Here is a 23,182-nt window from a genome sequence, read left to right as displayed (position 1 = left end):
TTTCAATCAAAGACAACCTAAACAATGTTGATATATTTGCAGGAAAGGGTTGACAATTTACAATAGAGGTAATTTTGATGCAGTGTTCAACGATTAGGGAACTGTACTTGATTTTCAGAACTTTTGCACCAACTTTGAAATTCAAATTACTAAATTTTACTTTTAGTAATAGAATCTCCGGATTTGGTATTTTTTGATGCATTCGGAAGGAAACTAAACTTTTTGGATATGATAGAATATTCTTCTATTAAAACAACTGTTGTATACAACGAGTTGAAAGAAAATTCGAAACTGATGTTCAATCATGTGACCAATCCTTGTTATAACTTTGCATTCAATATTTATTGACCTAACTTTACAACAGGGTTGAATGTCATTGAAACTGATTCCAGCAACAATTAAAAAACAGACGTAATGGTAGCGTTATATCAACACAAGAATTTTAGCGTCTATGTGCTCGTCTCGTGGTGTAATGGTAGCATAGTGGACTTTGAATCCATTGACGGAGGTTCGATTCCTCCCGAGACGGTAAACGTGGCGAGCCATATGAATTTTGTGTTGAATTTTGGTCAAAGAGGAAAATCAATGACTACTGAATACATTTTTGAACAGTGTATTACAATAACAGAAATAGTGATGATAGTTTGACAAGATTTACACATCTCCGATATCGATTCCAAGAATGTGGTTTTAGGGAGCTTAACTATAACCCCTAACTTGTTTGTTGTGTGAGCCTCCCCTTAATATTAGAAGAAATAAAGCCGTCATAGCTCAGTTGGATAGAGCACAGGACTTCTAATCCTGGGGTCATTTTATCAATATTTGGAAGGAAGATCAGGCCCTTAACTTGAAATTAATTACAAACTATTTATTGTTTGTGTGTTGAATCCAAAAATGGAAGGAAGATCAGACCCCTATCTTATTTTTTGTTTTTTATATTTAAAATATATTTTACATTGTAATAGAACTTTATTATGTTCATTTAACGTTTCAACTGTTCAAGTTCTAAATTCAACATGCTATTAGTATTTTTTAAAAATATTTATTATTTTATTAATTAATCAATATTATAATATGCTTAATTGTAATTAATATTAAATATTTTATTAATTAAATATTCGGTATTTCTGATTTTTACTTTCTTCAGAATATCAGAAATTATTTTTTATTATTATTTAATTGTTTAATATTTTCTTTGTCTACTTTGATTAAATATGGAGTGGTAGAGTTTCATTGTCGGATCTGATTTATAATTTCATGTTGAATTTTCATACGGCATCTTGAAAAGAAAGGCGCACATTGTTACAAATGGTTTCCTTATATCAAATTCTCTTACCAAAAACAGAAAAAAATTCGAATTATAAATTTTGTATGCGATTCGCATAACAATTCTCTTTGAGCATCAAACAAAATGAAAAAAACAAATCAACAAACAACCATCTTGCTATTGGGCATACTGCTCATTGTAGTACTTTCCATCTCTTCCTCTGAATCTGTTTCTCTCCAACCAAATCAACCTACAGCTAGCTCATCATTCCTCAATGTAAAGAAGGAAGATTTCAAGGAGGACACTTTAGCTGTCAAGGATCAAATTCAAAACTATGTCAATAAGAAAAAGTTTTATATTGATAAACAAGTCCAAAAAGTCAATCATGATATCCAAGAAACAGTTGAAAGGAATGTTGAGGAAGCTGTCGAGGCAACAAATACAAAAGCTCAGACAGAAGTCGATAGAATTGAAAACTTGGTAAGGGATAAACAAAAAATCACTGAACAAATGTTGAAAGACAAGATCAACCAGTTCAGAAACAATTCCAAACAATCAGTCAACCAAGCAATCCAGAAAATTAAGGAAAATATAACCTCAAGATATTCCAAATTCAAACAGAACATGGCACAGAGTGTCAAGTCAACAATTTCCTCAATGAAAGATTTTACATCATCCAATTCCAAACTCATTCAATCAACAATTGATATAGCAGCAAAGGAAGGAATCAATTCTTTGAAAAATCAAGTCAATGAACAACTCAAAAAGGTAATGCCTTGAAATCTTGATACAAAGACATGCATATTCAATAAATTGTGAACATAATATTATTATTATATAATTATTAAAATATATAATATTAAAATAATTATTATCCAAATATTCAAAAGTAAATTCCATTCGTGCATCTTCTCGGTATCAATTCCGATAATTTTAATTAATCAGCATTATGAAAATTCCTTCATCATCACCACCACAACATTGCACCATCAATCTCCAATAGTAACTTCACATTGAATTTTCATCAACAATTGTTTGATGATTTTTTGGCGCGTAATCTTCCAAGGCTAAAAATGACCTTTTCTCTTCATAAAAAAATTCCTGCACATCATCAGCACACGCAACCTTTGAAGGTTTTTTTGTTGATTTTTTCAGTGTTGAAAGCAGTTACAACAATTTCATCATCATCAAACAGTTATTAAATATTTTTAATAATAATAGTAATAATATATTGGAATATTGTACATATATTGACAAGGATTGTATCATCATCTTGTAATGTTAATAGAATCAAACATATAATTTATTGTGGATAAGATCAGATTATATATTTTGGAGAAATTATGATTTCTAATAATAACAATGGTGTCTCGGACACGAATGTTCTTTCTATCAATCATGTTGTTCACTTGATTGACTCTTTGGAGGTTTACACAGAAAAGTTAAGTCCAATAGTAGAGGATTTACTAGAGCAAGGAGAATCATGTAGAAATAGGACAAATTCCTTTTCACAAACACATTTATACAACAACAATACCCCTTGTATTGGTCTTGATTGTGAAGGATCTCCTGATCTAGTCAAGCAAAGTGGAACACTATGTATTATACAAATATCTTTAATTAACAAATTACATCCTGAAATTCTAGATATTTACATTATTGATGTATTTAAAATTGGAGGACAAGAGTTATCAAACAAGACCAATCTCCGAAAACTCCTAGAGTCCAAAACAGTACTAAAAGTAATCCATGATGGTAGAAGAGATTCGGATGTTCTCTTCTATCAAATGAATGGAACCAAACTAAATTTCACATTCGACACACAAATTGCTGATGTTTCTATAAGACAAAGTCATGTATTCTATTCTCTATATAAGAGTAATAACACTGTTTTATCCTTATTTGAATCAAACTTCTTGCCCAAGTTTGTCAAGTGGTTTTGTTACATCGATTTGATTACAGGAAATAGCTCACCTGAACACTATGGTGACATGTTGAAGGGATTCATGACTGATTTGGAAGATTTTGTAAAGGAAACCTATAACAAGCAAAACTATAAGCAAGCTCCAGAACTTCAAGCCGACTGTGCTCGTTCCATTGCCAACATGATTGTAAATGCAGCCCATAGTTTCAAGTCACATGAAAGAAAAGATGCCCATATAGCAGCTAAATTTTGTAGAGATGTTACAAATAATGTTAGGAATAGTGTATTTTTCCAAAAGGATGGAAAGGACAAGTTTTTGAAAGCCTTCAAGGATCAAATCATAGAAAAGACTATTGAAAAATTCACATCAACACTTTCTAAAGCTAATTTTGACGAATACCAATCTAGAAACCATTTAAATAGTCAAAGTGCCAAACATAATAGTTCTATATTACCTACCAGCTCTGAACTAATTAGCAAAACAGTGGCTACCAACATGTTTGAAAGAACTGGTTTTCTTAACATTATATTTATTGTAAATTTATATCACCTAAGAGTTATTGAGAGAAAATTATTTATTGAAAAGATATTGGACGTGTTAATATCCCAAGAAATTGAATCCAATCTAGAGTTGACTTACTATATTGTCAGATTAAATTATTTGGTAGTCTTTCTCAGTGAAAAGAACATTGAGGACGATGATTGTATAAATGATAATCTGGAAAACTTGCGAGAAACTATCAAATCTTGGATGAATACTGAGCAAGCAGTATTGTCACCGTCTAGCCCTTATTTGAATGCTGCCAAAGGTGAAGCAACTGTTTCAACTGAATTGTTTACTAACATTGATGCTAATGTAAATATTGTCTCCCTGGATATTGTAAATATTAACGAAAAATGGCAATTGAAACAACTTTCACAACCTAGTACTATTGTGACTAATAACAACACCAACAACCTAGGAATGTTTGTAACTCACTACCCAATCACTAACTATTTCAAGATTAAGGGATTGGTTCGATTACTACACGACTTTTGTATGATAGATTATTCCTCCAAGAAAACCATTCAAGAACAAGTAATATCTGAGGAAACTTACTGGAAAACGAGACCTTTGAGTAGTGATCAATTGGAAGGAGCTGCGTTGGACGTAAAATATTTGCTCTTCCTCTATGAAACACAAAGATTACACCTCATGAACAAAAAGTTTAAACCTGGTAATGAAAGCCCTTCCCTAGCGTCAACAATTATCAGAAGAAGCTATCTATATGATGGAACCTTGAGAGATTATGAATTTCCATACCTTACAGAAGAAAGAAAAGAATACTTGAGGGAAAATGGTGTAATGGACGATGGATACTTTTATGTGGATATTCCTCTGGATGAATATTACAAGAGTAAATCCCAAAATGAAAATAAGGAACAACATTTGAGGCTTTACTTCTTTGTTGGAAAGGAGCTTGCTAAAAATTGTGAATTTGAATTTATGAACAATAATAATCCGAACAGGGTTGTAACAATCACCCAAGATGAAACTCCGCAATTTACTTCCAAATATTTCCTTGGTAAACTAATTGGTTCTAAGGGTAAACATATTGCAGAGCTGGTTATGAACTTTCCATCAGTTTCTATGGGAACTTCAGAACAGACATTTATTGTATTTGGATCTTATCATGAAGTGGGAACAATCAATGATTTGCTCATTCGAGAAAAGGAGGTTAAAATCACTCAGGAACAATACAATAAGATTTCACACAGATCCAGCCATATCAAATATCGTTCAGGATGTGAATATATCAAATTCCCAATTGCCACCACTACCACTACACCTACTGATCCAACAACTGTAAGCATTCTCTTAGGAGGAGGTAAAAGGGCAATTGCAAAAGCCGAACAAGTTATCCAACAATTTATCACCAACGCCACCATCACTCAGTAAATTCATATCACAACAAATCTTTGTTTTCCTCATATGGTTCTGAAATCGAAAGTTCATAAATAAAAATAATAAAATTAATAAACCACAAGAGGGAGTTATTTACAATCTAAACTGGTACAGAAACATGCCCTAATCATGTTTAAGATAGCGAGGAATAAGTGATCACACTGCAACCCCGACGGCCTCTGGTCTCCATTGATCTTCGAAAGGAGAAAGGGCAACTTACCACCCCAGCTGGTTTGGTTACTGTTATTTCCTCGTCGGCTAGCTGGTGTGGTGGTTGTCTTTTTAATTTTGATCATCTTTAAAGGAATGGTTTGTAATCATTGGTGAATATTAATCTCTTATTGCATTTCATAGCCAATTTGGAATTTTGGTCCAAGTTGGGGAGGCGTTTTAATGTCCACACAACAATTTGGTCACATTGCAAGTTCTTGATAAGGTGTGAAACTTCACATATTTCGTTTAGAATAACAGTCCTCAATTCCAAGCTCGTTCGACTGAATATTTTGCTTGCCTCTTCATTGAGAGTGAATCGAATAATTCTCAAGTTTGTTAAATTGGAGTGTGAGAGATAGTAAGCTGATTTCTCAGGATTTTCAAAATCAATTTCCAAGCATTTCAGGTTTCTAAGATTTCCATTAGAAATAATTTCACTTCCAGCATCATTAATTCCTGAAATTGTTAAATGAATGATATTTTCCAATTTCGAAATATGTCTAACAGCTTCCAAATCGCCAACATTACTTGCTTCCAAGTGTCGTAATTGCAAGAGTTGACCAATATTGGAAAAATCCATTTCGTAACAGTTTCTAATAATTAGAGTTTTCAATCCAACGAATTTGGAAATGATTACTGGCAATTCGTATACATAATAAAATTCCAAATGCTCTAATTGAGGCATTTCTATATCACATTCATCCAAAGTTGAGTTGCAAAGTTGCAATGATTTCAAATGAGGAGCATTTCTTTTTTGAAAATCAAAAACTTGATATTCATCATCAGCCAGAGTAATATTGAACTTTTTCAATTGATGACTAAACGAATTCCATAATAAGTGAGCTATTTGAAGGTTAATTTTTGATATTTTCAATTTTCTCAAATAGGGAAACGAGCTCAAGCTCAATGCAGTTAAATCTTCTTTTTTGATAAACTCTAAACTAATCTTTTTTAAATTCGAAACTCCATTCTCAATCGCATTGAAAAACGTTTTTGAATCAAAATATGAATTTTCAATAGCACAACTCTCCAATCTTTGATGAATATGTTTCATCAATGAAATTCCAATTACTCCATAACAATTTCTAAACTTGAGAACTTTCAAATTTGGAAATTTATCCATACAGTCAATCATAGCATAACTAGAAACAATCTCCAAAGCAGTAAGACTCTCACAACTTGTCGCTCCATTATCAAACTGTTTGAAAATATTCGAACTTTCCAAAAAACTTGGATTTTCCACAATTAAATGTTTCAATTTTTTAGAAGTTAACAAATTCTTGATAAATTCATTAATAAATTTCACATTATTGGGATCAATTGATAAATAAACTTTCGAAAACAACCATAAAACATCATTATTTAGTTTAGGTTGACAGAGTGATGGAGTAGTTCTACTCAAATCCTTGTGATATTGTTGTAAATTCCACACCGAATGACAATAGGATAATTTTGCAAGTTTTCTCCAGTGAGAAGAAACGTGGGCAATACGGACATAATCAATCGAATGTAAATATTCGAAAATATTGATCAAAATTTCATCAGGAATAATCTGCCACGAACTGTCAGTCATTTTTTTTAATAATTTTTATTTAATTAATTTCAACAATTACAAAATATTACAAATTGTAAATTATCATATCTTCAACTAGTTTCAACCTGCTCAATATTACAAGTTGACTAATGCACTCTTATCCAATACCTTTCTTATCCAGATATTCGAATATCCAATTTTCTCATTATCTTCATCATTATAATGCACCATTATCCAAACTATTTGAAATCAGCATCTTCTCTCTAGAGATATATTGATTGAGAATCCACGAAATACTTCACTTGAACCTTCATCACATGATTCTTCACGCTTTACAATTCTCATTCTCAACTTCTCAGCAACACTTTGATTCTTTTCTTATCCAATATTTCCCTTCCTAGTTATTGGCCAATGCAGTTAATGTTCTTACTGCTCCATCATTAGATTGTTGTTGTTGTTGTTGTGGAGTAGTAAATTTTCTAATTCCGATCATTGTGAATCTACTTTTCCTCTTCCTCAATAACATTCTAAACAAGAGGATGGTATATAATTTCTGGAGGAATTGTTTGAGTGCCTTCCTTTTCAATATCAATTGACCCTTCTTCTCCTCCACAACTTGCGCCACTTTGCTCTGGAATTGACCAAACAGTTGTGGATAGAAATGTAGAATGAGAATCCTCAACAGAGATAGGAATGCTTTCAAGATACGAGCTGCTTGTTTTCGTTTCATTTAAAGGTTTTTTTTTCAAAAGAACAGTGTTTGTGGAATGAGGTGTGCAGTTAGTTGTTGGATTGGAATTGTCCGTAATGTTGAAAATTCCAAATTGATTTCCTAGATTTTTTGGTCTGGGTTGTGTGAACAGGAGTTGTTGAATACAAAGAACAGATTTGGTAGGTGCTTAAAGCAAACTGTTGGATTCTACATTGAAGTTTAACATTTTGAAGAAATGAATGGCTACGGCCATATCACGATGAATGCACCTCATCCCGTCCGATTTGAGAAGTTAAGCATCGTCGAGCCACATCAGTACTGAGGTTGGAGACAACTTGGGAACCTGTGGTGCTGTAGTCTTTTTCAAATTAACACTTTAAATCCAACGTTTATTTAAGATATAAAAAATGACTCACAGCTTGAGCTTTTGAAATTTTGATGAATTATTCAGTAGCTTCAGCAAATCTATCACCATGTATTTGGGTTCAGTTGGTATTAAATAATCCAGCAAGTGAAGGCCAATACAAGGTAACTTGGACTTGTTGGAGATTCTTCGTTGCAGCAACTATTCGAATGCAAGACCACTTCAACACATATTTTCATTGAATTTCTATTTGTTAACAGAGCGAGAAATCATACCAGATGAATCCTCACAGGAAAAAATTGAGAAGGAGTGCAACAACCACTTTGATTATTGACCAAACTCTGGCTACTCATCCTCTGAGTGCAAGGAGGAGAGTTTCCAGATTCACATTTCAGTCTGCATGATCACTGAAATGTCCTTCAAGGTAAGTATGAAGAAACCAAAGAGTGGAAATTCGAACAAATCTTAAAAACCTTTCTCGATGGATGTTTTTTGAAAACTGAATTATGGTCGTTGTTTGTTTTTTCATGATTAGACTTCTTTGAAATAGTTGAACATGGAGCAAACACAGAAGTGACATTATTACATTGAACTTTAATTGCGAGTATTGAACAAGAATTTCAATAGATAATAAAGAAAATGGGTCAAAAAATGTTCAACTGTGCATTATTGGCTGACAGTGGTAGCTGAAGCCAGCACAATATGCTTATCCCCACATAACAAAGTCAGGACTTGGCGGGAACAAGCTGACGGTGGTCTATCGAGCAGTTATCCAGGGATAAGCATAATGTGCAGGTTGTCTCCCCCATTATTTCACAATTGAAATCTTGTTCGATTCTGCCATGTACATTAATCCTGTTCTCTCGTCAATGCAAAAACCACCACAAATGACATAATGTGTTCCAATAAATGTTCCAGAAGTTGTATATGCAGAAATGCTCCATTTGGTCTCACAATATCCACTAAAATAAAGAACACCAGAAACTCTATCCATGCATAATCCATCAATATTACTATGATCGGTAGTAAATGAGGTACTTTTCCAATTCCCATTCTCATATTCAAATCTCATCATTTCCTTCACGAAGAGATAAAGAGTGTTTGGTTTCCTACGATCAGGTTCAATGCATCCAGAAATAGAGCCCTCCAATTTGATAGTGTACTCTATTAGCTTTGTTCCTATCTTGGTATCAAGAAAGGCCATACAGCTATCCTCATTAAAGACCACAACTTTTTTTCCATCCAAAATCATCACACTAACAGGTTGGCTTGTAACAATGCCTGTACAATAGGTCCAAATGGGTTTACAACTCTCCCCTTCTGTAATAAATTGTTTCAAATCATATTTCGAAACACTCCTATTGTAATTAATCAACAAGGCATCATTTCCACAATAATCATAATCTTCCTCAAGTTCGAAATACATGCATTCTTCTTCAGTTTCTACTTGTCGCTTGATTTCCAATGTTTCATAATCTATAAAAACAAAACAGTTGTTGTTAACGGCAATTATCAATGAGCAGGACCGAGAAATCCTAACATCAAACACATCATCACCTTCTAATTCAATACTTTTGAATTGTTCAAATTTGTTGGAGAAGGCAATTCGCTTTGGTGATCTAAATTTTTGTTTCAACATTCCGATCATTGGATCTTGATATGATTCACTATTGCAACCACCACTCGAGAAATCAATCAAGTCCACCGTACAACAGCAGTCCCCATCTTGATTCATCAATGACATTTTTTTTCGTAATTTTCATAAATTATTTTAGTCAACTCACAACTCGCCTAACTACAAAGTGGCAAGGTTTCACCAAAACCATTGAACACCAAAACGTTGTCAGATGTCTAAAATCTCCTTCATCTTTGAAACAATTCCACAGAGATCAATCGAGGCATATTAGAGATTGCTTCCTCATCAAAAGCAATCTCATCCATTACAAGTTCTCTTAAATTTAACAGCCTTTCACTAATTATTTGGGAACCATCTATGTCAATGAGATTTTCACTGGTATCGAGTGATATCAATTGAGTCATCTTACAAATGAATTGAACTTGCTTTAAACCAATGTTATTAGCACTAATATTTAATATTGTCAAATTACAGAGTTCATTAATTTTGAGTGCCTCAAATCCCTTTTCACCAAGTCCACATCCTTTTAAATTGAGATTCGTCAGGTGTTTCAGCTCCTTAAATTGTCTTGCTCCTTCAGGTGTTATAATATTATGAGCAATATTCAGAAATGTTAAATTTTCCAATTTACTAATATATTGCATTCCTTCGTCTCCAAGAAAGTTAAATCTAACATTCAGTGATTTTAGATTTACCAGTTGACTCAAATATTTTGCTTCTTGTTCCTTTAGATAACTTGCTTGAATATCCAAAAGTGTTAAATTAGGTAATGATAAAGAAATTAGTTTGACTACATCGTTTGTATGAACTTCGACATTGAAACAGGTATATAATGCTGTCAATTGTTTCATCCCACATACTGCCTTAAATCCTTCAATTCCTATATGTATTGATTCAATATTTAGAGATGTCAATTTATCCATTTTGCTAATTTTGCAAATAGTAGCATCATCAATATTGTTCCTTCCAATATTCAGATATTGTAATCCTTTCAAATTCAATATCAATTCAGCTTGTTTTGGATTGATCATCAATGAATTAATGGAAAGAAATGCAAATTCTTTATCCTTCCCATAACTCTTAATAGTTCTTGATATATTTTCAATCTTTCAGTATGATTCTCATATGTTGCATTAATTTCAATGCTTTTAATATTTTCCAAGAATCTACACTTGCTCATTGATTTTACATGAATCATATCAAGTTTATATCGGAGAATAATTCTAAAAGAACAGTGTTGTTTGATCATGGTCCACCATTGCTTGGAAATTAAAGAACAATTTTTAATTATTTGCCCACTGTCCATATAGCTCATAATTTCTAAATAAATTTCATTGGGAAGAAAATTGTTACTTGTTCTATTAGTTGTTAATGATTCCGATGATGAAGAAACACTACCATGCCTTGGTTGCTGGTTTCCCATTTTTTTAATTGATTACAAAATCCTTGCTCAACAAGAAAAAAATGCAACAAGCAAAGAAAGGCTGATGAGGATAGATGCAGATGATGAAACTCTGCCGATCTCATCTCATGATCCGCAATATCATCGATAGCGAAGAATTGGAGAAAGTTAGAATTGATGCACTCTATAAAATTGATGAGGAACGTGGAAAGAATCAACAAAAGAGAAGGGAAAAGTCCAAATTGAATCAAAAAGTTTGGTTGCTGGTCCTATCGACTCAGATTAAATTGTTGAAATAATTGTGTATTTTTACAAAATTTCCAAAATTTTGTAAAAATTAAAATTCTGAAACCAGTTCAATATTTCTATTTGCCATAAAATCAATTCTGTGTCTTTGTTTCTCCGCTGCTGAAATGTGGAAAGACAATTTGGTCTGTTGCTTGGTTTCAAAAGGAGATTCGAATTCATCTTCATTTGTGCCGTCATCCATTCCATCATCCTCCCACTCAACTGATACTGCACTATCATCTAAAATTTTTTTTATGGTAGACCAACTGAATCTTACATCTGTGTGGTGGTATCCAAAAACTTTATCCAATGCCTTATTCAAAAAATCCTTGGTATACTTATCTGAAGTGTAACCACTTCCCATTTTCAGTTTAGAATATTTCAATGACTGTATTTCCTCCACAATTTCATCTCTCTTCACCTTGGCAACAATTGAAGCACCACCAACCACTGGATATTTGGAATCAGCCTTCTTATCAACCACTATGGATTCAATTTCTGGGAATTTTTCTTGTAGCTTGGCTTGATACTTTTTTGGATCACCAACTGTATCAATATAAACCTCTTTCAAATACTTTCCCTTTTTACTGAGAGTTTCTGATGCTGTCTTGATAAGATGAATGGCACAATCGTGAGAAATTAAGTTGAGATTATACTTTTTCCTCGAGAGCATTTTGTGTGAAATTTCATCTGACTGAACAATACAAGTAATGTAGTGTACAATTTTTGAATTTTCCTTGAGTGTCTTGAAGATCTTTTCTCTCATTTTGGCTGTCAGTTTTTTAGAATCATTAACATGGAAAGTTTTCTTCAGGAAATTATCAGTATTATACTTGGATTTACAAAACATGCAAGCATAGACAAGTGGTCCAAGAACAGGTCCTATTTTCATCAAGTTTAAATGATGAAGATGATGAATTATTGTATTTTAAAGTAAACGTATCATCGCAATAAGTTGTTAATATTCAATAATTAAATATAAACTACAATACCTCTTCCGGCTTCATCGATACCCATCACATAGGCATTCTCATCTTCATCATCAGCATCAACATTACTACTAGATCCAGCAATATTATTAATACTACTATTACTACTACTTGCTTGTGATGAAGATGTTGTTTCTTCCTCTACTTCTTCTTCATCGTCCATTGGAGTATTTTCCTCTGGTTCGTATTCATCGTCGTGGTCTGATTCGTCTTGAATAACTTTTTTCATTTTTTTTTTTTTAAAATAACAAAACGGTTTTTTCTTTTGGCGCCATAACCTAAGAATCCAATAGTTAACCTTCTCATTAGCAAAGTTGTTAGCCAAACAATTAAGAAAGCTTAACAATAAAAAAGCAACTGCAACAGACTGAAACAGTATTCTGACATTCAGAATCCTGTCCTTAAGGTCATTTATATTCTAATCACCACAGGGCTGTTTGGCAAATTGAAAAAAACATCCAATTTTGATTTGCTAACATCGCATATGTATTTACACGGAATATTTTCAACATGCTCCTTTGATTTCAATCGCTTAACAGACGACCAAACAAAGTTGCAAATCCCAAAGAAGAACTTGCCAAGGAGAAATAAGGAAGGTATATTTCCATAGGAGAATTTGGTAGCCTTACTTTCGCCGTTTGTTGAGAAGCTTGAAGTATCATTGAGAGGAATAAACACTGTAGTGGAAATATCCTCATAATTCGGGCTACCTTATTAAAGTGCTCGAAGGTATTGTATTTAATCAGCGAAAAGTCACTTCATATTTTGCTATGGTATAGTTTTTGCTTCTGTTGGTAAGGTTGCGTGATGGGGGGATTTTCACAAGTGAAGAGAGAGAAAACCAAGTTTGCTGTTGTTATCTTGTTTGTTGACAATGTGATGAAATGGTTTTATGTTGCTTAACAGATGAGTTGCGAACTTTTCTTCCAATCTGAGAGAGTAGTGTTTGTCCACGTCTTGAGTGGTTTTGTCAATTACAAATTCTTTATTTGATCCTTTCACTACCAAAAGCAAAATTGTATGGAAATGTTGCAGATATGGCTTGTAACATGTCATTACATCATTGGTTCATGAAACTAAATACCGTCTGAAGCTTATTTAATTATTGACAATTGACCTGATTTTGTTCGATCATTGATGTTGCCACAAAACAACAAAAAAAAGAAACCAAACCTTCTTCTCCTCATTCAAAATTGTGTCATCCTCTTCAACACAAAAATTGGCTCTGACAAATTCTCTTCATCACAACAAGCTTTTCTCTCAATTTTACCTTTTTGCATTGTTCATAAAGCCTGAATTCCATAATCCCAACGTTGTTCCTTTTTAATTTTAATCTCAAGATTACGGTACATATATCTGGACTTGTAAAAGTGTGCCCATATTCATTACAGTTTGCGCCTTAGCGAACCGACAGTAGCATTAAATAAGGTAAGTACATTTCTAGAGGGTAGTATCAATACTCGTTCTTCGCCTGTAACTTAATTACGGCTCTTGCTGTGGTTTTTTTTATTGTTGTTGTTGGCACCGACCGCAATCTGCCTCAATTCATGGTTTGGTGCGAAAACGAATAAAACACCTCAACACGCAACCTTACCTCCAATCCAATACAACAACAATAATATCGTCATCACTACTATTTTGACTGTATTTTGGATCAAACTTTGAATTCAACAATTTTCTCAACCCGACCCTCAATAAAACTCTCCCTCGGGTAATCTTTCGACGACAACAACGACTGAATCAAACTGTCTTCCATCACTTTTGCTAATTTATTTGCCATTGTGCATTACCAATTTATATTGCTCAAAATCTCTCAGTAGGCAGCCAAGCCTTTGCAAGAACATCTCCTTTCTACTATATTGAGTTCCGCTGAAGACATTAATATTTGTAAGCATTGAGTTATAGATTCATGATGGACAATTCCCCACTACAACAACACTCTCCAAATAATTCATTCCCAGCAATACAAGAAGAAGCAGAAGAAGGATCCTTAAGAAGAATAACATCAACATATTCCCATCACCATCTCAACTCAACACAACAACCCTTAAATCAAACTACTTCCAATAATCAAGCAAACAATATGAATGTAATTGCATCTTATCAGACTTCCCCACATGCTTCATCAACATCCTTATATAAGGATTCTTTTCCAAAAAGTTTCCATTCTCCACCTCAGCCTACAACCATGCATGGTAGCAATCTTTCTATACTACGAATCCAATCATCTCCAACTCCAAAAAACTTCACCGCCTCATCACATATATCCAACCAACAACCATCTATGAATGAAAGGCAACAACAACCTGCCAACTCTTCAAAGAGCTTTCATAGCACCGATCTTTGTGATCTCACATTAGGTAGTAAGGCCACAAATATGTCCTGTGAAATTCAATCGAGCTATAGTTCATTGCCTACCATTCACCAAGATTCGAACATGTGTTCTCCCATAGTGATTCAACAAAGAGTTTCACAACAGCAAGACGGTTCCGTTTTGGAAAACAAAACAAATTCACACCACCATCATCACGTGTTGCCATCATCATCAAATCCTCCTCCACCAACAACAGGACAACAATCATATTACAATAATCAACAAAATAGGATGCAATCACCACATGTGAATACTAATACTAATACTAATAACAATGGACAGTGTGGTAGTGAACAAACTATGTATTCAAATATAGTTTATAGATCAACAACAAATCAAACGTTTGCCGTGGATCCTTCTCCCAATAATTCTTTAAATATGATGGGTCAACAACAACAATCAAATCCATCATCACTTAGCCACAATCAGATGACTGATCATTCCTACTCAAATAACGGTAATAATATTACATCACAACAACAATATCATCAAAATAATGTTATTTCGATGATTGAAAATGATCAACACATTAAAAGACTTGTGGAGAGGATGACATGTCACATGCATGAAATGTTAGAATTTGAGTTGCATCTTTCTAATAGTGATATGCGACAGCTATTTTCAGATGGTTATTACAATCCATCCTTGTTATCTGCGACAGGCACTACCTCAAATTCCACAATAGCAAATAATTTAAATTCTTGTGGAAATTATGATTCAGTGAACAGTAATACTGCCACTTCTGCTACTGTTAATACTGGTGTTAATTCTTCTGAAGGATCTATATTGAATGGTGTATCATCGAGCAGTTCTTCTGCAAATAATAATAGTAATTTAACTCGAATTGACTATATTAAATGCACACCAAATGGAGTTTTTACAAATTTTGAAAGTGGAAAGAGTACTGATTCAACCAGTTCTGCATCTTCTTGTGGAAGAAATTCACCAGATACTTCAGAAACACAAGGTTTAACATGGTATGAAAATCAGCAAGTAGTTCTTCATTTATGGGTGAAAATTAAGGAACAAACTCTGAATCAATTTAAAACAATTTTCGATGATTTTTCATCTGGTAATTTAAATCCTTCCATTATTTCACCAATCAAATACCAAATACTCTATAAGAATGCTGAATTTACAGCAAAGGAAGTGCTAGTTCATGAATTTTCTCTAGATCCAATTCAATGCTATCAGAAATATTTAAAGAATAATGAACAGGAGGAAAAACCAGTGGATTCATTCTTGGTCTACTCTCGTAATTTGGATTTCTCTTTGGAAAGAAAGACAGTCAAGGTTGTGAACAAGAGATTGAAAGTTAGATTTGAAATGATTGCACTCCCGTATCTAAGTGAACTACAGCAACAACAACAACAACAACAGACACGAATTTCACTCTTGCTTAGTCCAACTATTGTTTGCCTTACTGCACGTTCCTTCTTCTTCGACAAACGGAGAATCAAGACTGCAAAAGGTACTCTCACAGGAAATCCAACAAGTATCAGTGCAACCCCTCAAGGTGGAGGAGGTTATGGTGGTTTGACTTCCTCTAATTCTGGATCTTCTTCCTCTCCAATCGGTGCCAAATTAAGGCAAGTGGCCTCTTCACTAAGCGATGGCGCTAACACCAAATCAAATTCCTTAATTTGTGATGAATCCCCTTCAGTTACCTTTTCGCAACATTCGGCGAATCATTCACATGCTTACAATCCATATCCCCCAACACATACACCTCATCATACAACAACAACATACCACCAGCAAACACCACCTTTAAGGGATTCTAGAAACCAATTGTCTCAGCTTGCCAATAACAGCAGTATTTCACACCAACAACAATCACCACAACACTATAACGTGGTGGTGTCGCCCTTGCATCCAGAACAAGCCCCTTCACCGTATTATATGGATGGTTATAAGAATCATCAACCACCTCAACGTCATTCGAATCAATCATTTAATCATGTTTCTGGTAGTCCTGCTGCATCCTCTGCTGGTGGAGGACATGGTTATTATTCAAACAATCAACCTATTAACCATGCAGTAAGTTCATCTTTTGGAACACCTCCACAACAACAATCAACCTATAGGCCAAGTTACAGTGCAAGTTCCTTAATATTTGATAGTAATAATGTTAATGGTAACCCTTCTCAAAATAATCATTATTATTCACAACAACAACATCCATCAGAGGTTAGATCTTCTTCTGGAAGCCCACCATATCCAACCCAATCACACCAGTCTCATGTAAAACAATCACCTGTGTCCACTGGATCCTCTTCATTACCTTCTCTTTCCTCAATTTTCTCTAATTCACCAATGACTGCACCGCCACCACCTAATAACAGATCAAGTCCACCCTCAAGTATGATCAATCCTCAACAACAACAACAAGTTTTTAAAAGTGAAACATCTTCATTTCCCATCTCTAATCCACACGGTCCACCTCCACCACAACCAATTCCTCAAACCTCCAACAATAGAAATCAATTTTATCAATTAAGCATTCCAGTTCACTCTCTCCCTTCTGATTTTATGGACATGCACGATTCTAATGAAATATTGGTGAATGACTTTTTGGAATTTGTCCACAACAAATATCGAAAAGCACCAAGAAATTTTGCTAAATTACAATAAAAAAGAGTATTATTCTTTCACATTCTTATATCTCTATTAATTTAACAAAATTTCATCTCTCTCCAACCTCTTTACGAAAGTAAGTATTAAAAACTGTAAATAAACAAGCACAACTCAAACAAGTTACTACTCTAAAAGACAACAAACATCCATGTGCACAATAATCATATGGTCATTTCCTTACAAGCAATGTGAAAATCATGTAGCGATTCCATTACCAAGTTATCAACCTTCCACCACTTTTTCTTGAATAGTCATTTGTAACAAGAGATACGAAAAAATTTCTTCAATTAAAAAGTCAACTCCTTCTATGAGTGAGTGATAGATAGTTCAGATTAGGTATTTCTTCCTAGGCAGAGATGGTAGTTTGCGGTTTGTTGCCAATGATATGGCGACGTGAACCCAATTGTTATTCGAAAGGGTGATAGTGGTAATCCCTAATTGTTTGTTAAAATGTCAACTTTGGATCCTTGTGTATTGATTTGGTTTTTTAACGCACTCATATTTTAGTCTCTACTTTCTCTTTGGTAATGGTTGGATCGCCATAAAGTGACAACTGACTGCTGTTTTGGTTTTTTATTGAAGAAATCACTTTAAAAAAATCAGCACAATATGAAGATTAGTATTATTGACTTTCAGAGCTCTCCTTCTGCCGCTCTCAAGATGAAGACCATGAAGGATTCTAATAACAAACAAACTGTTTCGAATAGCAAAATTATTACCAGAACAACTACAACTACCACTAACTTTTTCGATCCAAATTCTAATTCTTCACAACACCAATTCTGTTCCTCATTTACTGTCAACAAACCAGTGCAGCCAACTACAACACAGAGCCAGCTCACAAAGAACATGTCAGCAAATGGACAACTGGCAGGTTTTAGAGGAAAGACTCCACAAAGAAAGGCTAACAGTACCTCACCAACATTATCTCCTCAACAACCAACAGTTTATTCACACTACATGCTGCCAAATGTCATGACAAATCAACCTGCCAAACAAACTGTCACCTCACCACAACCAACCCGTCCAATTTCACCTCCAACTCAACATGATCAACAATTCAGATGGACTGTTACCAGACCTAACCAATCAACCAGTAAGATAATCAAATCAAGTCACCAATCAAGAAAGAACAATCAAACACACATGTATTTAAGTCAAGTACCAACTCTGGTTCAAGAACAGCAAAATAATTCATTACTAACGCAAATGCCACATAACATGCAACAAAACTATGCTTTTTTGGAAAGTCAACCTTCAAAAATATCAAAAATTCCAACTTGTACATCTCCTTCCAAAAATGGACAAAGTTCAATTAAGGGCTGTTTCAGTTTAGAGCAAACCCCAATCAATGAAAATCATGTAAATGTTTCTGAGGTGATACCTTTTTCAACACAACCACATCTTGTTAATGCATACCACAGTAATAGTGTGGGAAATGTGAATAGTCCACTTTCGAATGTTGGTTGTAAACCAGCTTTTAGAACTTCGATATCTTTGAAAGAAATATTGAATTGACAATAAAAACAACAAATTTTTTAATTAATTTAGTTCTTATTCGAATTAAAACATTGAAAATATTCGAAACTTTTAATCCATATCTAAATCAGCAAACCTTGCCTTGGCAGCCAATTCAATAATTTTCTCATCCTTCCTCAATTCCTCACTCACAAAATCCAAAGCTGATGCATTCCTTTGTACAGCATACGAAACAAGTGTTCGATCATTTCTCAACTCCTCACTAGCAAATTGAATTGCCAAAGCATTTCGAATAATTGCCTTACTAACTATTTCTCTATCATTTCTCAATTGAGGGCTAGCAAATTGCAAAGCCAGTGCATTATTCATATGCATATCATGACATGAAGGAATTCGCAAATGGGAATTGGCAATTTTTTCACCCTCAATTGCTCTCAAAACTATTTCTCTATCATTTCTCAATGCTTCACTTGCAAATTCTAGTAAAAGACCATTTTTACCAACCAACACGCGTAAAATTACTTGTTTGTCATTCCTTAGTTCTTCACTGGCATATTTAATGCAATTGGAGTATTTTGGAATAGTTTCTAATACGAAGGATTTATCTGCTTTGAGTTTCTCACTCAGAAATTCGAAATCTGTTGGATGAAAGTCAAGTAATCGTTTTGCACATTTTCTGTCATTGAGCAGCATTTCGTAAATTTGATTGAGAATAATCCTATTTTGATTCAATACTTGACTTTCGAATAATTCAATGTTAATGGTTTTGAATAATGGCTTCAGATTCGAACAATGAACGAATAATCTATTGAAAGATTTTGCAGCATTTTCCAATGATTTGTCCTTTAAATGAAACGGCAGAATTCTCACTAAATTATCCAACACATTTCTTTGCAATGAAGCAAAAATATATTTGGCAGTATACGAAACAAATCTAAACGAATCTTCCAGAACATCCAGAATGAAAGATTTCTCTCGGATCACATCTAATTTCCACAACGGAATAAAATATGGATTTGCTTCATCTATTAAATTATGAAGTGTTTCTCTCAAATTATGTTGTTTCGAATGAAAATCTCGCATTTTTAATGGTAAGAGGTGTGATTTAATAGTTTGATCCAGTAACAAGATCACAGTTAAATCCATTAATTGTGTTGCCATTTTTTTTTGTAATCTGATCAATGTTAAGAAAATATTGGTTGAAGGTTGACCAAATCTTGTTCGAATAAGAAAGGTGTAGTTACGTTGTTATTTCTGCCTGGTTTTGCAAAACACTATTTCTTCCAATACGATTTTGAATGTTAGATAAGTAAGCAGCAAGTGGAGGAATAAACAACACATTAAGGCACGTTTACGATAAAATTATTTTTTCTCTTAGTAAAAAAAAACAAAAAAATGTCTGCTGTGTTAGAATTGCAGAAAGGGAGCGTAAACTTTGATCCGACACATCATTCGTTCACTCTCGTATGTCCTACTTCTTCACTCCCTGAAAACACTACTAATGTGCATCAACATTTCTATTTGAAAAGGAAAGAAAGAGATGCCTTAAAGGAGTATTATCCTACCAACACCCAAGAAACATTTTATGAAACCTACTACGATAATAAGGACTTTACCAACATTAATAATAATACTTGGATAAAAAGTGTTTTTCACAATGATGGTGGTAAATCTGCCACCTTTTACTCCAAGCAAATGGAATTAATGAATAGTGACTATGTTCAATATATTGAAAAAATCATCAAAGAAGAAGATTTGGGAGAAGGTGTGGAACCGTTTGTAACTTTCAAGGTTGTTAGAGAGGTTAAAGATTTTGATTGTTACTCTGTTCATAGTGATACGATTACAATTTATGGAAATCCAAGGTTTACAGAACCAGAATTGTATGATGAGAATGTCACAGAGTTATGGGAATATACTGTTTTCACAATTTGTGCCCAAACTTCAATAATTAATAAGGATTCACAAACGTTTAAACCATTGGCTAGAAGTAAGATAGTGAAATATTTAGATCAGTTCGAAATTGATTTGTATTGTGATTTACAAAACAGAAATATTATTAAAAATGATGAAGAATATGCAGATTATGAGGGAACATTGGCAGATTATTGTAATGTCGATGAAATAATTGATTATTACAAAGAAAAATCAAAGAGGAAAGATTATAAAGACAACAAGAAGTAATTTTCAATATTTATTAAATGTTTAGTCAGCTTTAATGCTTCTCTATTTCACTTATTGATTTGATTCCTTCATCACCAACTTCATTTTCATCAATATTGATGTCAATTGTTTCATTTCACTCATTGATCTGACTCCCTCATCACCAATTTGATTGGAACATATCAAGTGATTGTAATTCACTCATTTTCCTTATATCTTGTGAGAATGGATGCTATTTGATTGTCAGATAACTTTCCACAACCTTGCATACGAAAATGAATTCCATAAAAAGGGCCAAATATCAAATCCTTAAAGTAAGGAAAGTTTTCATACTTGAATGGATTTGGGAAAAATCCTCCTAGTTTTGCCAACTTGTCACAATAGTCCAAATGATATTCTCTGTGGAAGAATTTGATTGGATTAATTGATATACTTTCTAAATTCGTTATTTTTGTCTGGTTGGCACGTTTGATTGCTTCCTTTGTGGGAATGGAATTTTGTCCAGCTAGAACAGAAATGGCATATCTTGCTTGTAGTTCACAGACAATTAGAGGATGAACTGTGAATGGAAGTCCAAGGAAAATCAAATTGGGATAATCCATATGAAATATATGCTCATAAAGCTTGGTTGTTCTACTCTTATTCTCGTCCAATTGTAAAATATCATCCTCTAAAAATGGAAAGTGTAATTCATATCCTGTCGATAGTATTATATAATCTGGGGCCAAACTTGTTCCGTTTTCAAATTTGATTTCCGATTCAGAAAAAGATACAAGTGGAGGGTGCACTTTCACTCTTCCAAATCCAATCTCTACAATAAGTTCTGAACTCAATCCAACTGTGTGATTTCTTGATGGATTTGAATTGAAAGGATGATAAAGTTTAGATTTAGGAAGTCTGTTATTGATGAAAAAGTTCAAAATCATGGTTTGTATCCTTTTGGGAAGCCATGTAAAGTATCTTCTTCTTGCCACATTGAAATCAATAGGTTTTCCATCTAAATATTTAGGTAACAGAGAGGCACCTTTCTGAACTGAAATGTAGGTATTCTCTGTGACTAGTGCAACTCTACTAGCAATATCACTTCCAGAAGAGCCACTACCAATAATCAATACTGTCTTGTCTCTGAAAATTTCATAATCGTCTTGATAAATTTTAGAGTGGAATACCTTTCCAAGCTTGTAGGTCTGTGCAAGATTTTTGAACTGTTCTGGTAATCTAGGTTTTGTATTCTTTCCATTGCCAACAATGACAACATCAAACTCTCTTTCAACACATTCATTGGTTAAAAGATTTTTCGTAATCACAATCCACTTGGTGAGTTTGTCCACATGATTCCTCTCAAAGAATTTACAAGTTGCCTGATCAATTTTATCCTTCTTCCTCACGCTGACAACCTCTGTATTGAACATGACATATCTCATCAAATCAAACTTTTCCACATAGGCCTTCAAATAATTATTAACTTGTTCACACGAAGGAAAATCAGGAAATTTCTCATTCATTGGAAAATCAGAGAATCCCATCAAATCCCTACTCGTATTCGTATGCAATGAGGCATACATTGGTGAGATATCAATATTATCCATCAAATTCTTTCCACTTTCCATCAATAATTCATAAAATTGCTTACTCTTCCCAGCCTGATTGCAATTCCACAATCCTCCAACACTTTCACTCCTCTCAAACACAATCACATTAGCAAAATCCACATCCGAATAATCGTGAATAATTGTCTTTAATGAAACCAAGCCAGAAACTCCTGCTCCAATAATACAAACACTTCGTGGCTTTTGTTTCGAAGGCTTTGAAAATGTTCTTTGTTTTTCATCACCAAAACTTTCAAATACAAAATTAAAACAAGCCTTTAATAATTCAATGGAATCAATTAGAAGAGATCGGAGTAGTGGAAAGTTACTTTCTCCACATTGTTCGTTTATGAATTGTTGATCATATTTGTTGTTGCTATTCTTATTGTTGTGATTATCAGGATAATGATGATGATTGAAATTCCATACAGTGTAGATGAGGTAGATTACGTGAAAAACATATCGGATCACTTCATACAGGAAGGAAGATATCAATTCAAACATTTTTTTTTACAGTTTAATTTTAGCAAAAATTTCCATTTTTAATTTATGCCAAATCCATTTTAACTTTTTCACAAATTATCTTGTGTGTAGTTCTTTAAAACAATAATCTCAATAAGTTACATTTCGACATATATATTAGGTAGATTTGAAGATTTGAATAAT

At 33.6% G+C, this 23,182-nt stretch overlaps 9 protein-coding genes and 2 non-coding genes across 11 annotated transcripts; 7 read left to right on the top strand and 4 right to left on the bottom strand.

The window, feature by feature from the left end:
• The first annotated feature begins 458 nt into the window (after positions 1 to 458).
• On the top strand, positions 459 to 529 carry NAEGRDRAFT_t267. The gene has a single exon. It is a non-coding gene; the product is annotated as a tRNA-Gln (tRNA).
• A 231-nt stretch (positions 530 to 760) lies between these two features.
• Positions 761 to 832, top strand: NAEGRDRAFT_t268. Its single transcript has one exon. It is a non-coding gene; the product is annotated as a tRNA-Arg (tRNA).
• A 579-nt stretch (positions 833 to 1,411) lies between these two features.
• On the top strand, positions 1,412 to 2,047 carry NAEGRDRAFT_79348 (uncharacterized protein; the record flags this gene model as incomplete). The annotated part of the gene is made up of 1 exon (XM_002678344.1): positions 1,412 to 2,047. The coding sequence occupies one exon, from the start codon at positions 1,412 to 1,414 to the stop codon at positions 2,045 to 2,047; it is 636 nt and encodes a 211-aa protein (XP_002678390.1).
• Positions 2,048 to 2,610: 563 nt separating this feature from the next.
• Positions 2,611 to 6,042, top strand: NAEGRDRAFT_79347 (uncharacterized protein; the record flags this gene model as incomplete). Its single annotated transcript, XM_002678343.1, has 1 exon — positions 2,611 to 6,042. One exon carries the CDS (start codon positions 2,611 to 2,613, stop codon positions 5,128 to 5,130), a length of 2,520 nt encoding a protein of 839 aa, XP_002678389.1. The 3' UTR covers positions 5,131 to 6,042.
• A 2,725-nt stretch (positions 6,043 to 8,767) lies between these two features.
• NAEGRDRAFT_48274 (uncharacterized protein) lies at positions 8,768 to 9,703 on the bottom strand (the record flags this gene model as incomplete). Its single annotated transcript, XM_002678221.1, has 1 exon — positions 8,768 to 9,703. One exon carries the CDS (start codon positions 9,701 to 9,703, stop codon positions 8,768 to 8,770), a length of 936 nt encoding a protein of 311 aa, XP_002678267.1.
• Positions 9,704 to 11,499: 1,796 nt separating this feature from the next.
• NAEGRDRAFT_3404 (uncharacterized protein) lies at positions 11,500 to 12,344 on the bottom strand (the record flags this gene model as incomplete). Its single annotated transcript, XM_002678220.1, has 2 exons — positions 11,500 to 12,167; positions 12,278 to 12,344. Coding segments are annotated over 2 exons (735 nt in total), but the record flags the coding sequence as incomplete, so codon positions are not given.
• Positions 12,345 to 14,186: 1,842 nt separating this feature from the next.
• On the top strand, positions 14,187 to 17,282 carry NAEGRDRAFT_48272 (uncharacterized protein; the record flags this gene model as incomplete). Its single annotated transcript, XM_002678342.1, has 1 exon — positions 14,187 to 17,282. The coding sequence occupies one exon, from the start codon at positions 14,187 to 14,189 to the stop codon at positions 17,280 to 17,282; it is 3,096 nt and encodes a 1,031-aa protein (XP_002678388.1).
• A 612-nt stretch (positions 17,283 to 17,894) lies between these two features.
• Positions 17,895 to 18,825, top strand: NAEGRDRAFT_79345 (uncharacterized protein; the record flags this gene model as incomplete). Its single annotated transcript, XM_002678341.1, has 1 exon — positions 17,895 to 18,825. The coding sequence occupies one exon, from the start codon at positions 17,895 to 17,897 to the stop codon at positions 18,801 to 18,803; it is 909 nt and encodes a 302-aa protein (XP_002678387.1). The 3' UTR covers positions 18,804 to 18,825.
• A 50-nt stretch (positions 18,826 to 18,875) lies between these two features.
• On the bottom strand, positions 18,876 to 19,457 carry NAEGRDRAFT_66324 (uncharacterized protein; the record flags this gene model as incomplete). The annotated part of the gene is made up of 1 exon (XM_002678219.1): positions 18,876 to 19,457. One exon carries the CDS (start codon positions 19,455 to 19,457, stop codon positions 18,876 to 18,878), a length of 582 nt encoding a protein of 193 aa, XP_002678265.1.
• A 702-nt stretch (positions 19,458 to 20,159) lies between these two features.
• Positions 20,160 to 20,948, top strand: NAEGRDRAFT_66323 (uncharacterized protein; the record flags this gene model as incomplete). Its single annotated transcript, XM_002678340.1, has 1 exon — positions 20,160 to 20,948. The coding sequence occupies one exon, from the start codon at positions 20,160 to 20,162 to the stop codon at positions 20,946 to 20,948; it is 789 nt and encodes a 262-aa protein (XP_002678386.1).
• Positions 20,949 to 21,124: 176 nt separating this feature from the next.
• On the bottom strand, positions 21,125 to 23,020 carry NAEGRDRAFT_66322 (uncharacterized protein; the record flags this gene model as incomplete). Its single annotated transcript, XM_002678218.1, has 1 exon — positions 21,125 to 23,020. The coding sequence occupies one exon, from the start codon at positions 23,018 to 23,020 to the stop codon at positions 21,125 to 21,127; it is 1,896 nt and encodes a 631-aa protein (XP_002678264.1).
• Positions 23,021 to 23,182: the final 162 nt, after the last annotated feature.

This window comes from Naegleria gruberi (genome assembly GCF_000004985.1).
Source record: "Naegleria gruberi genomic scaffold NAEGRscaffold_18, whole genome shotgun sequence".
Lineage (NCBI taxonomy): Eukaryota > Heterolobosea > Eutetramitea > Acrasida > Naegleriidae > Naegleria > Naegleria gruberi.
Note: the sequence above shows the minus strand (reverse complement) of the source record. Positions and strands in the feature narration are given on the sequence as shown.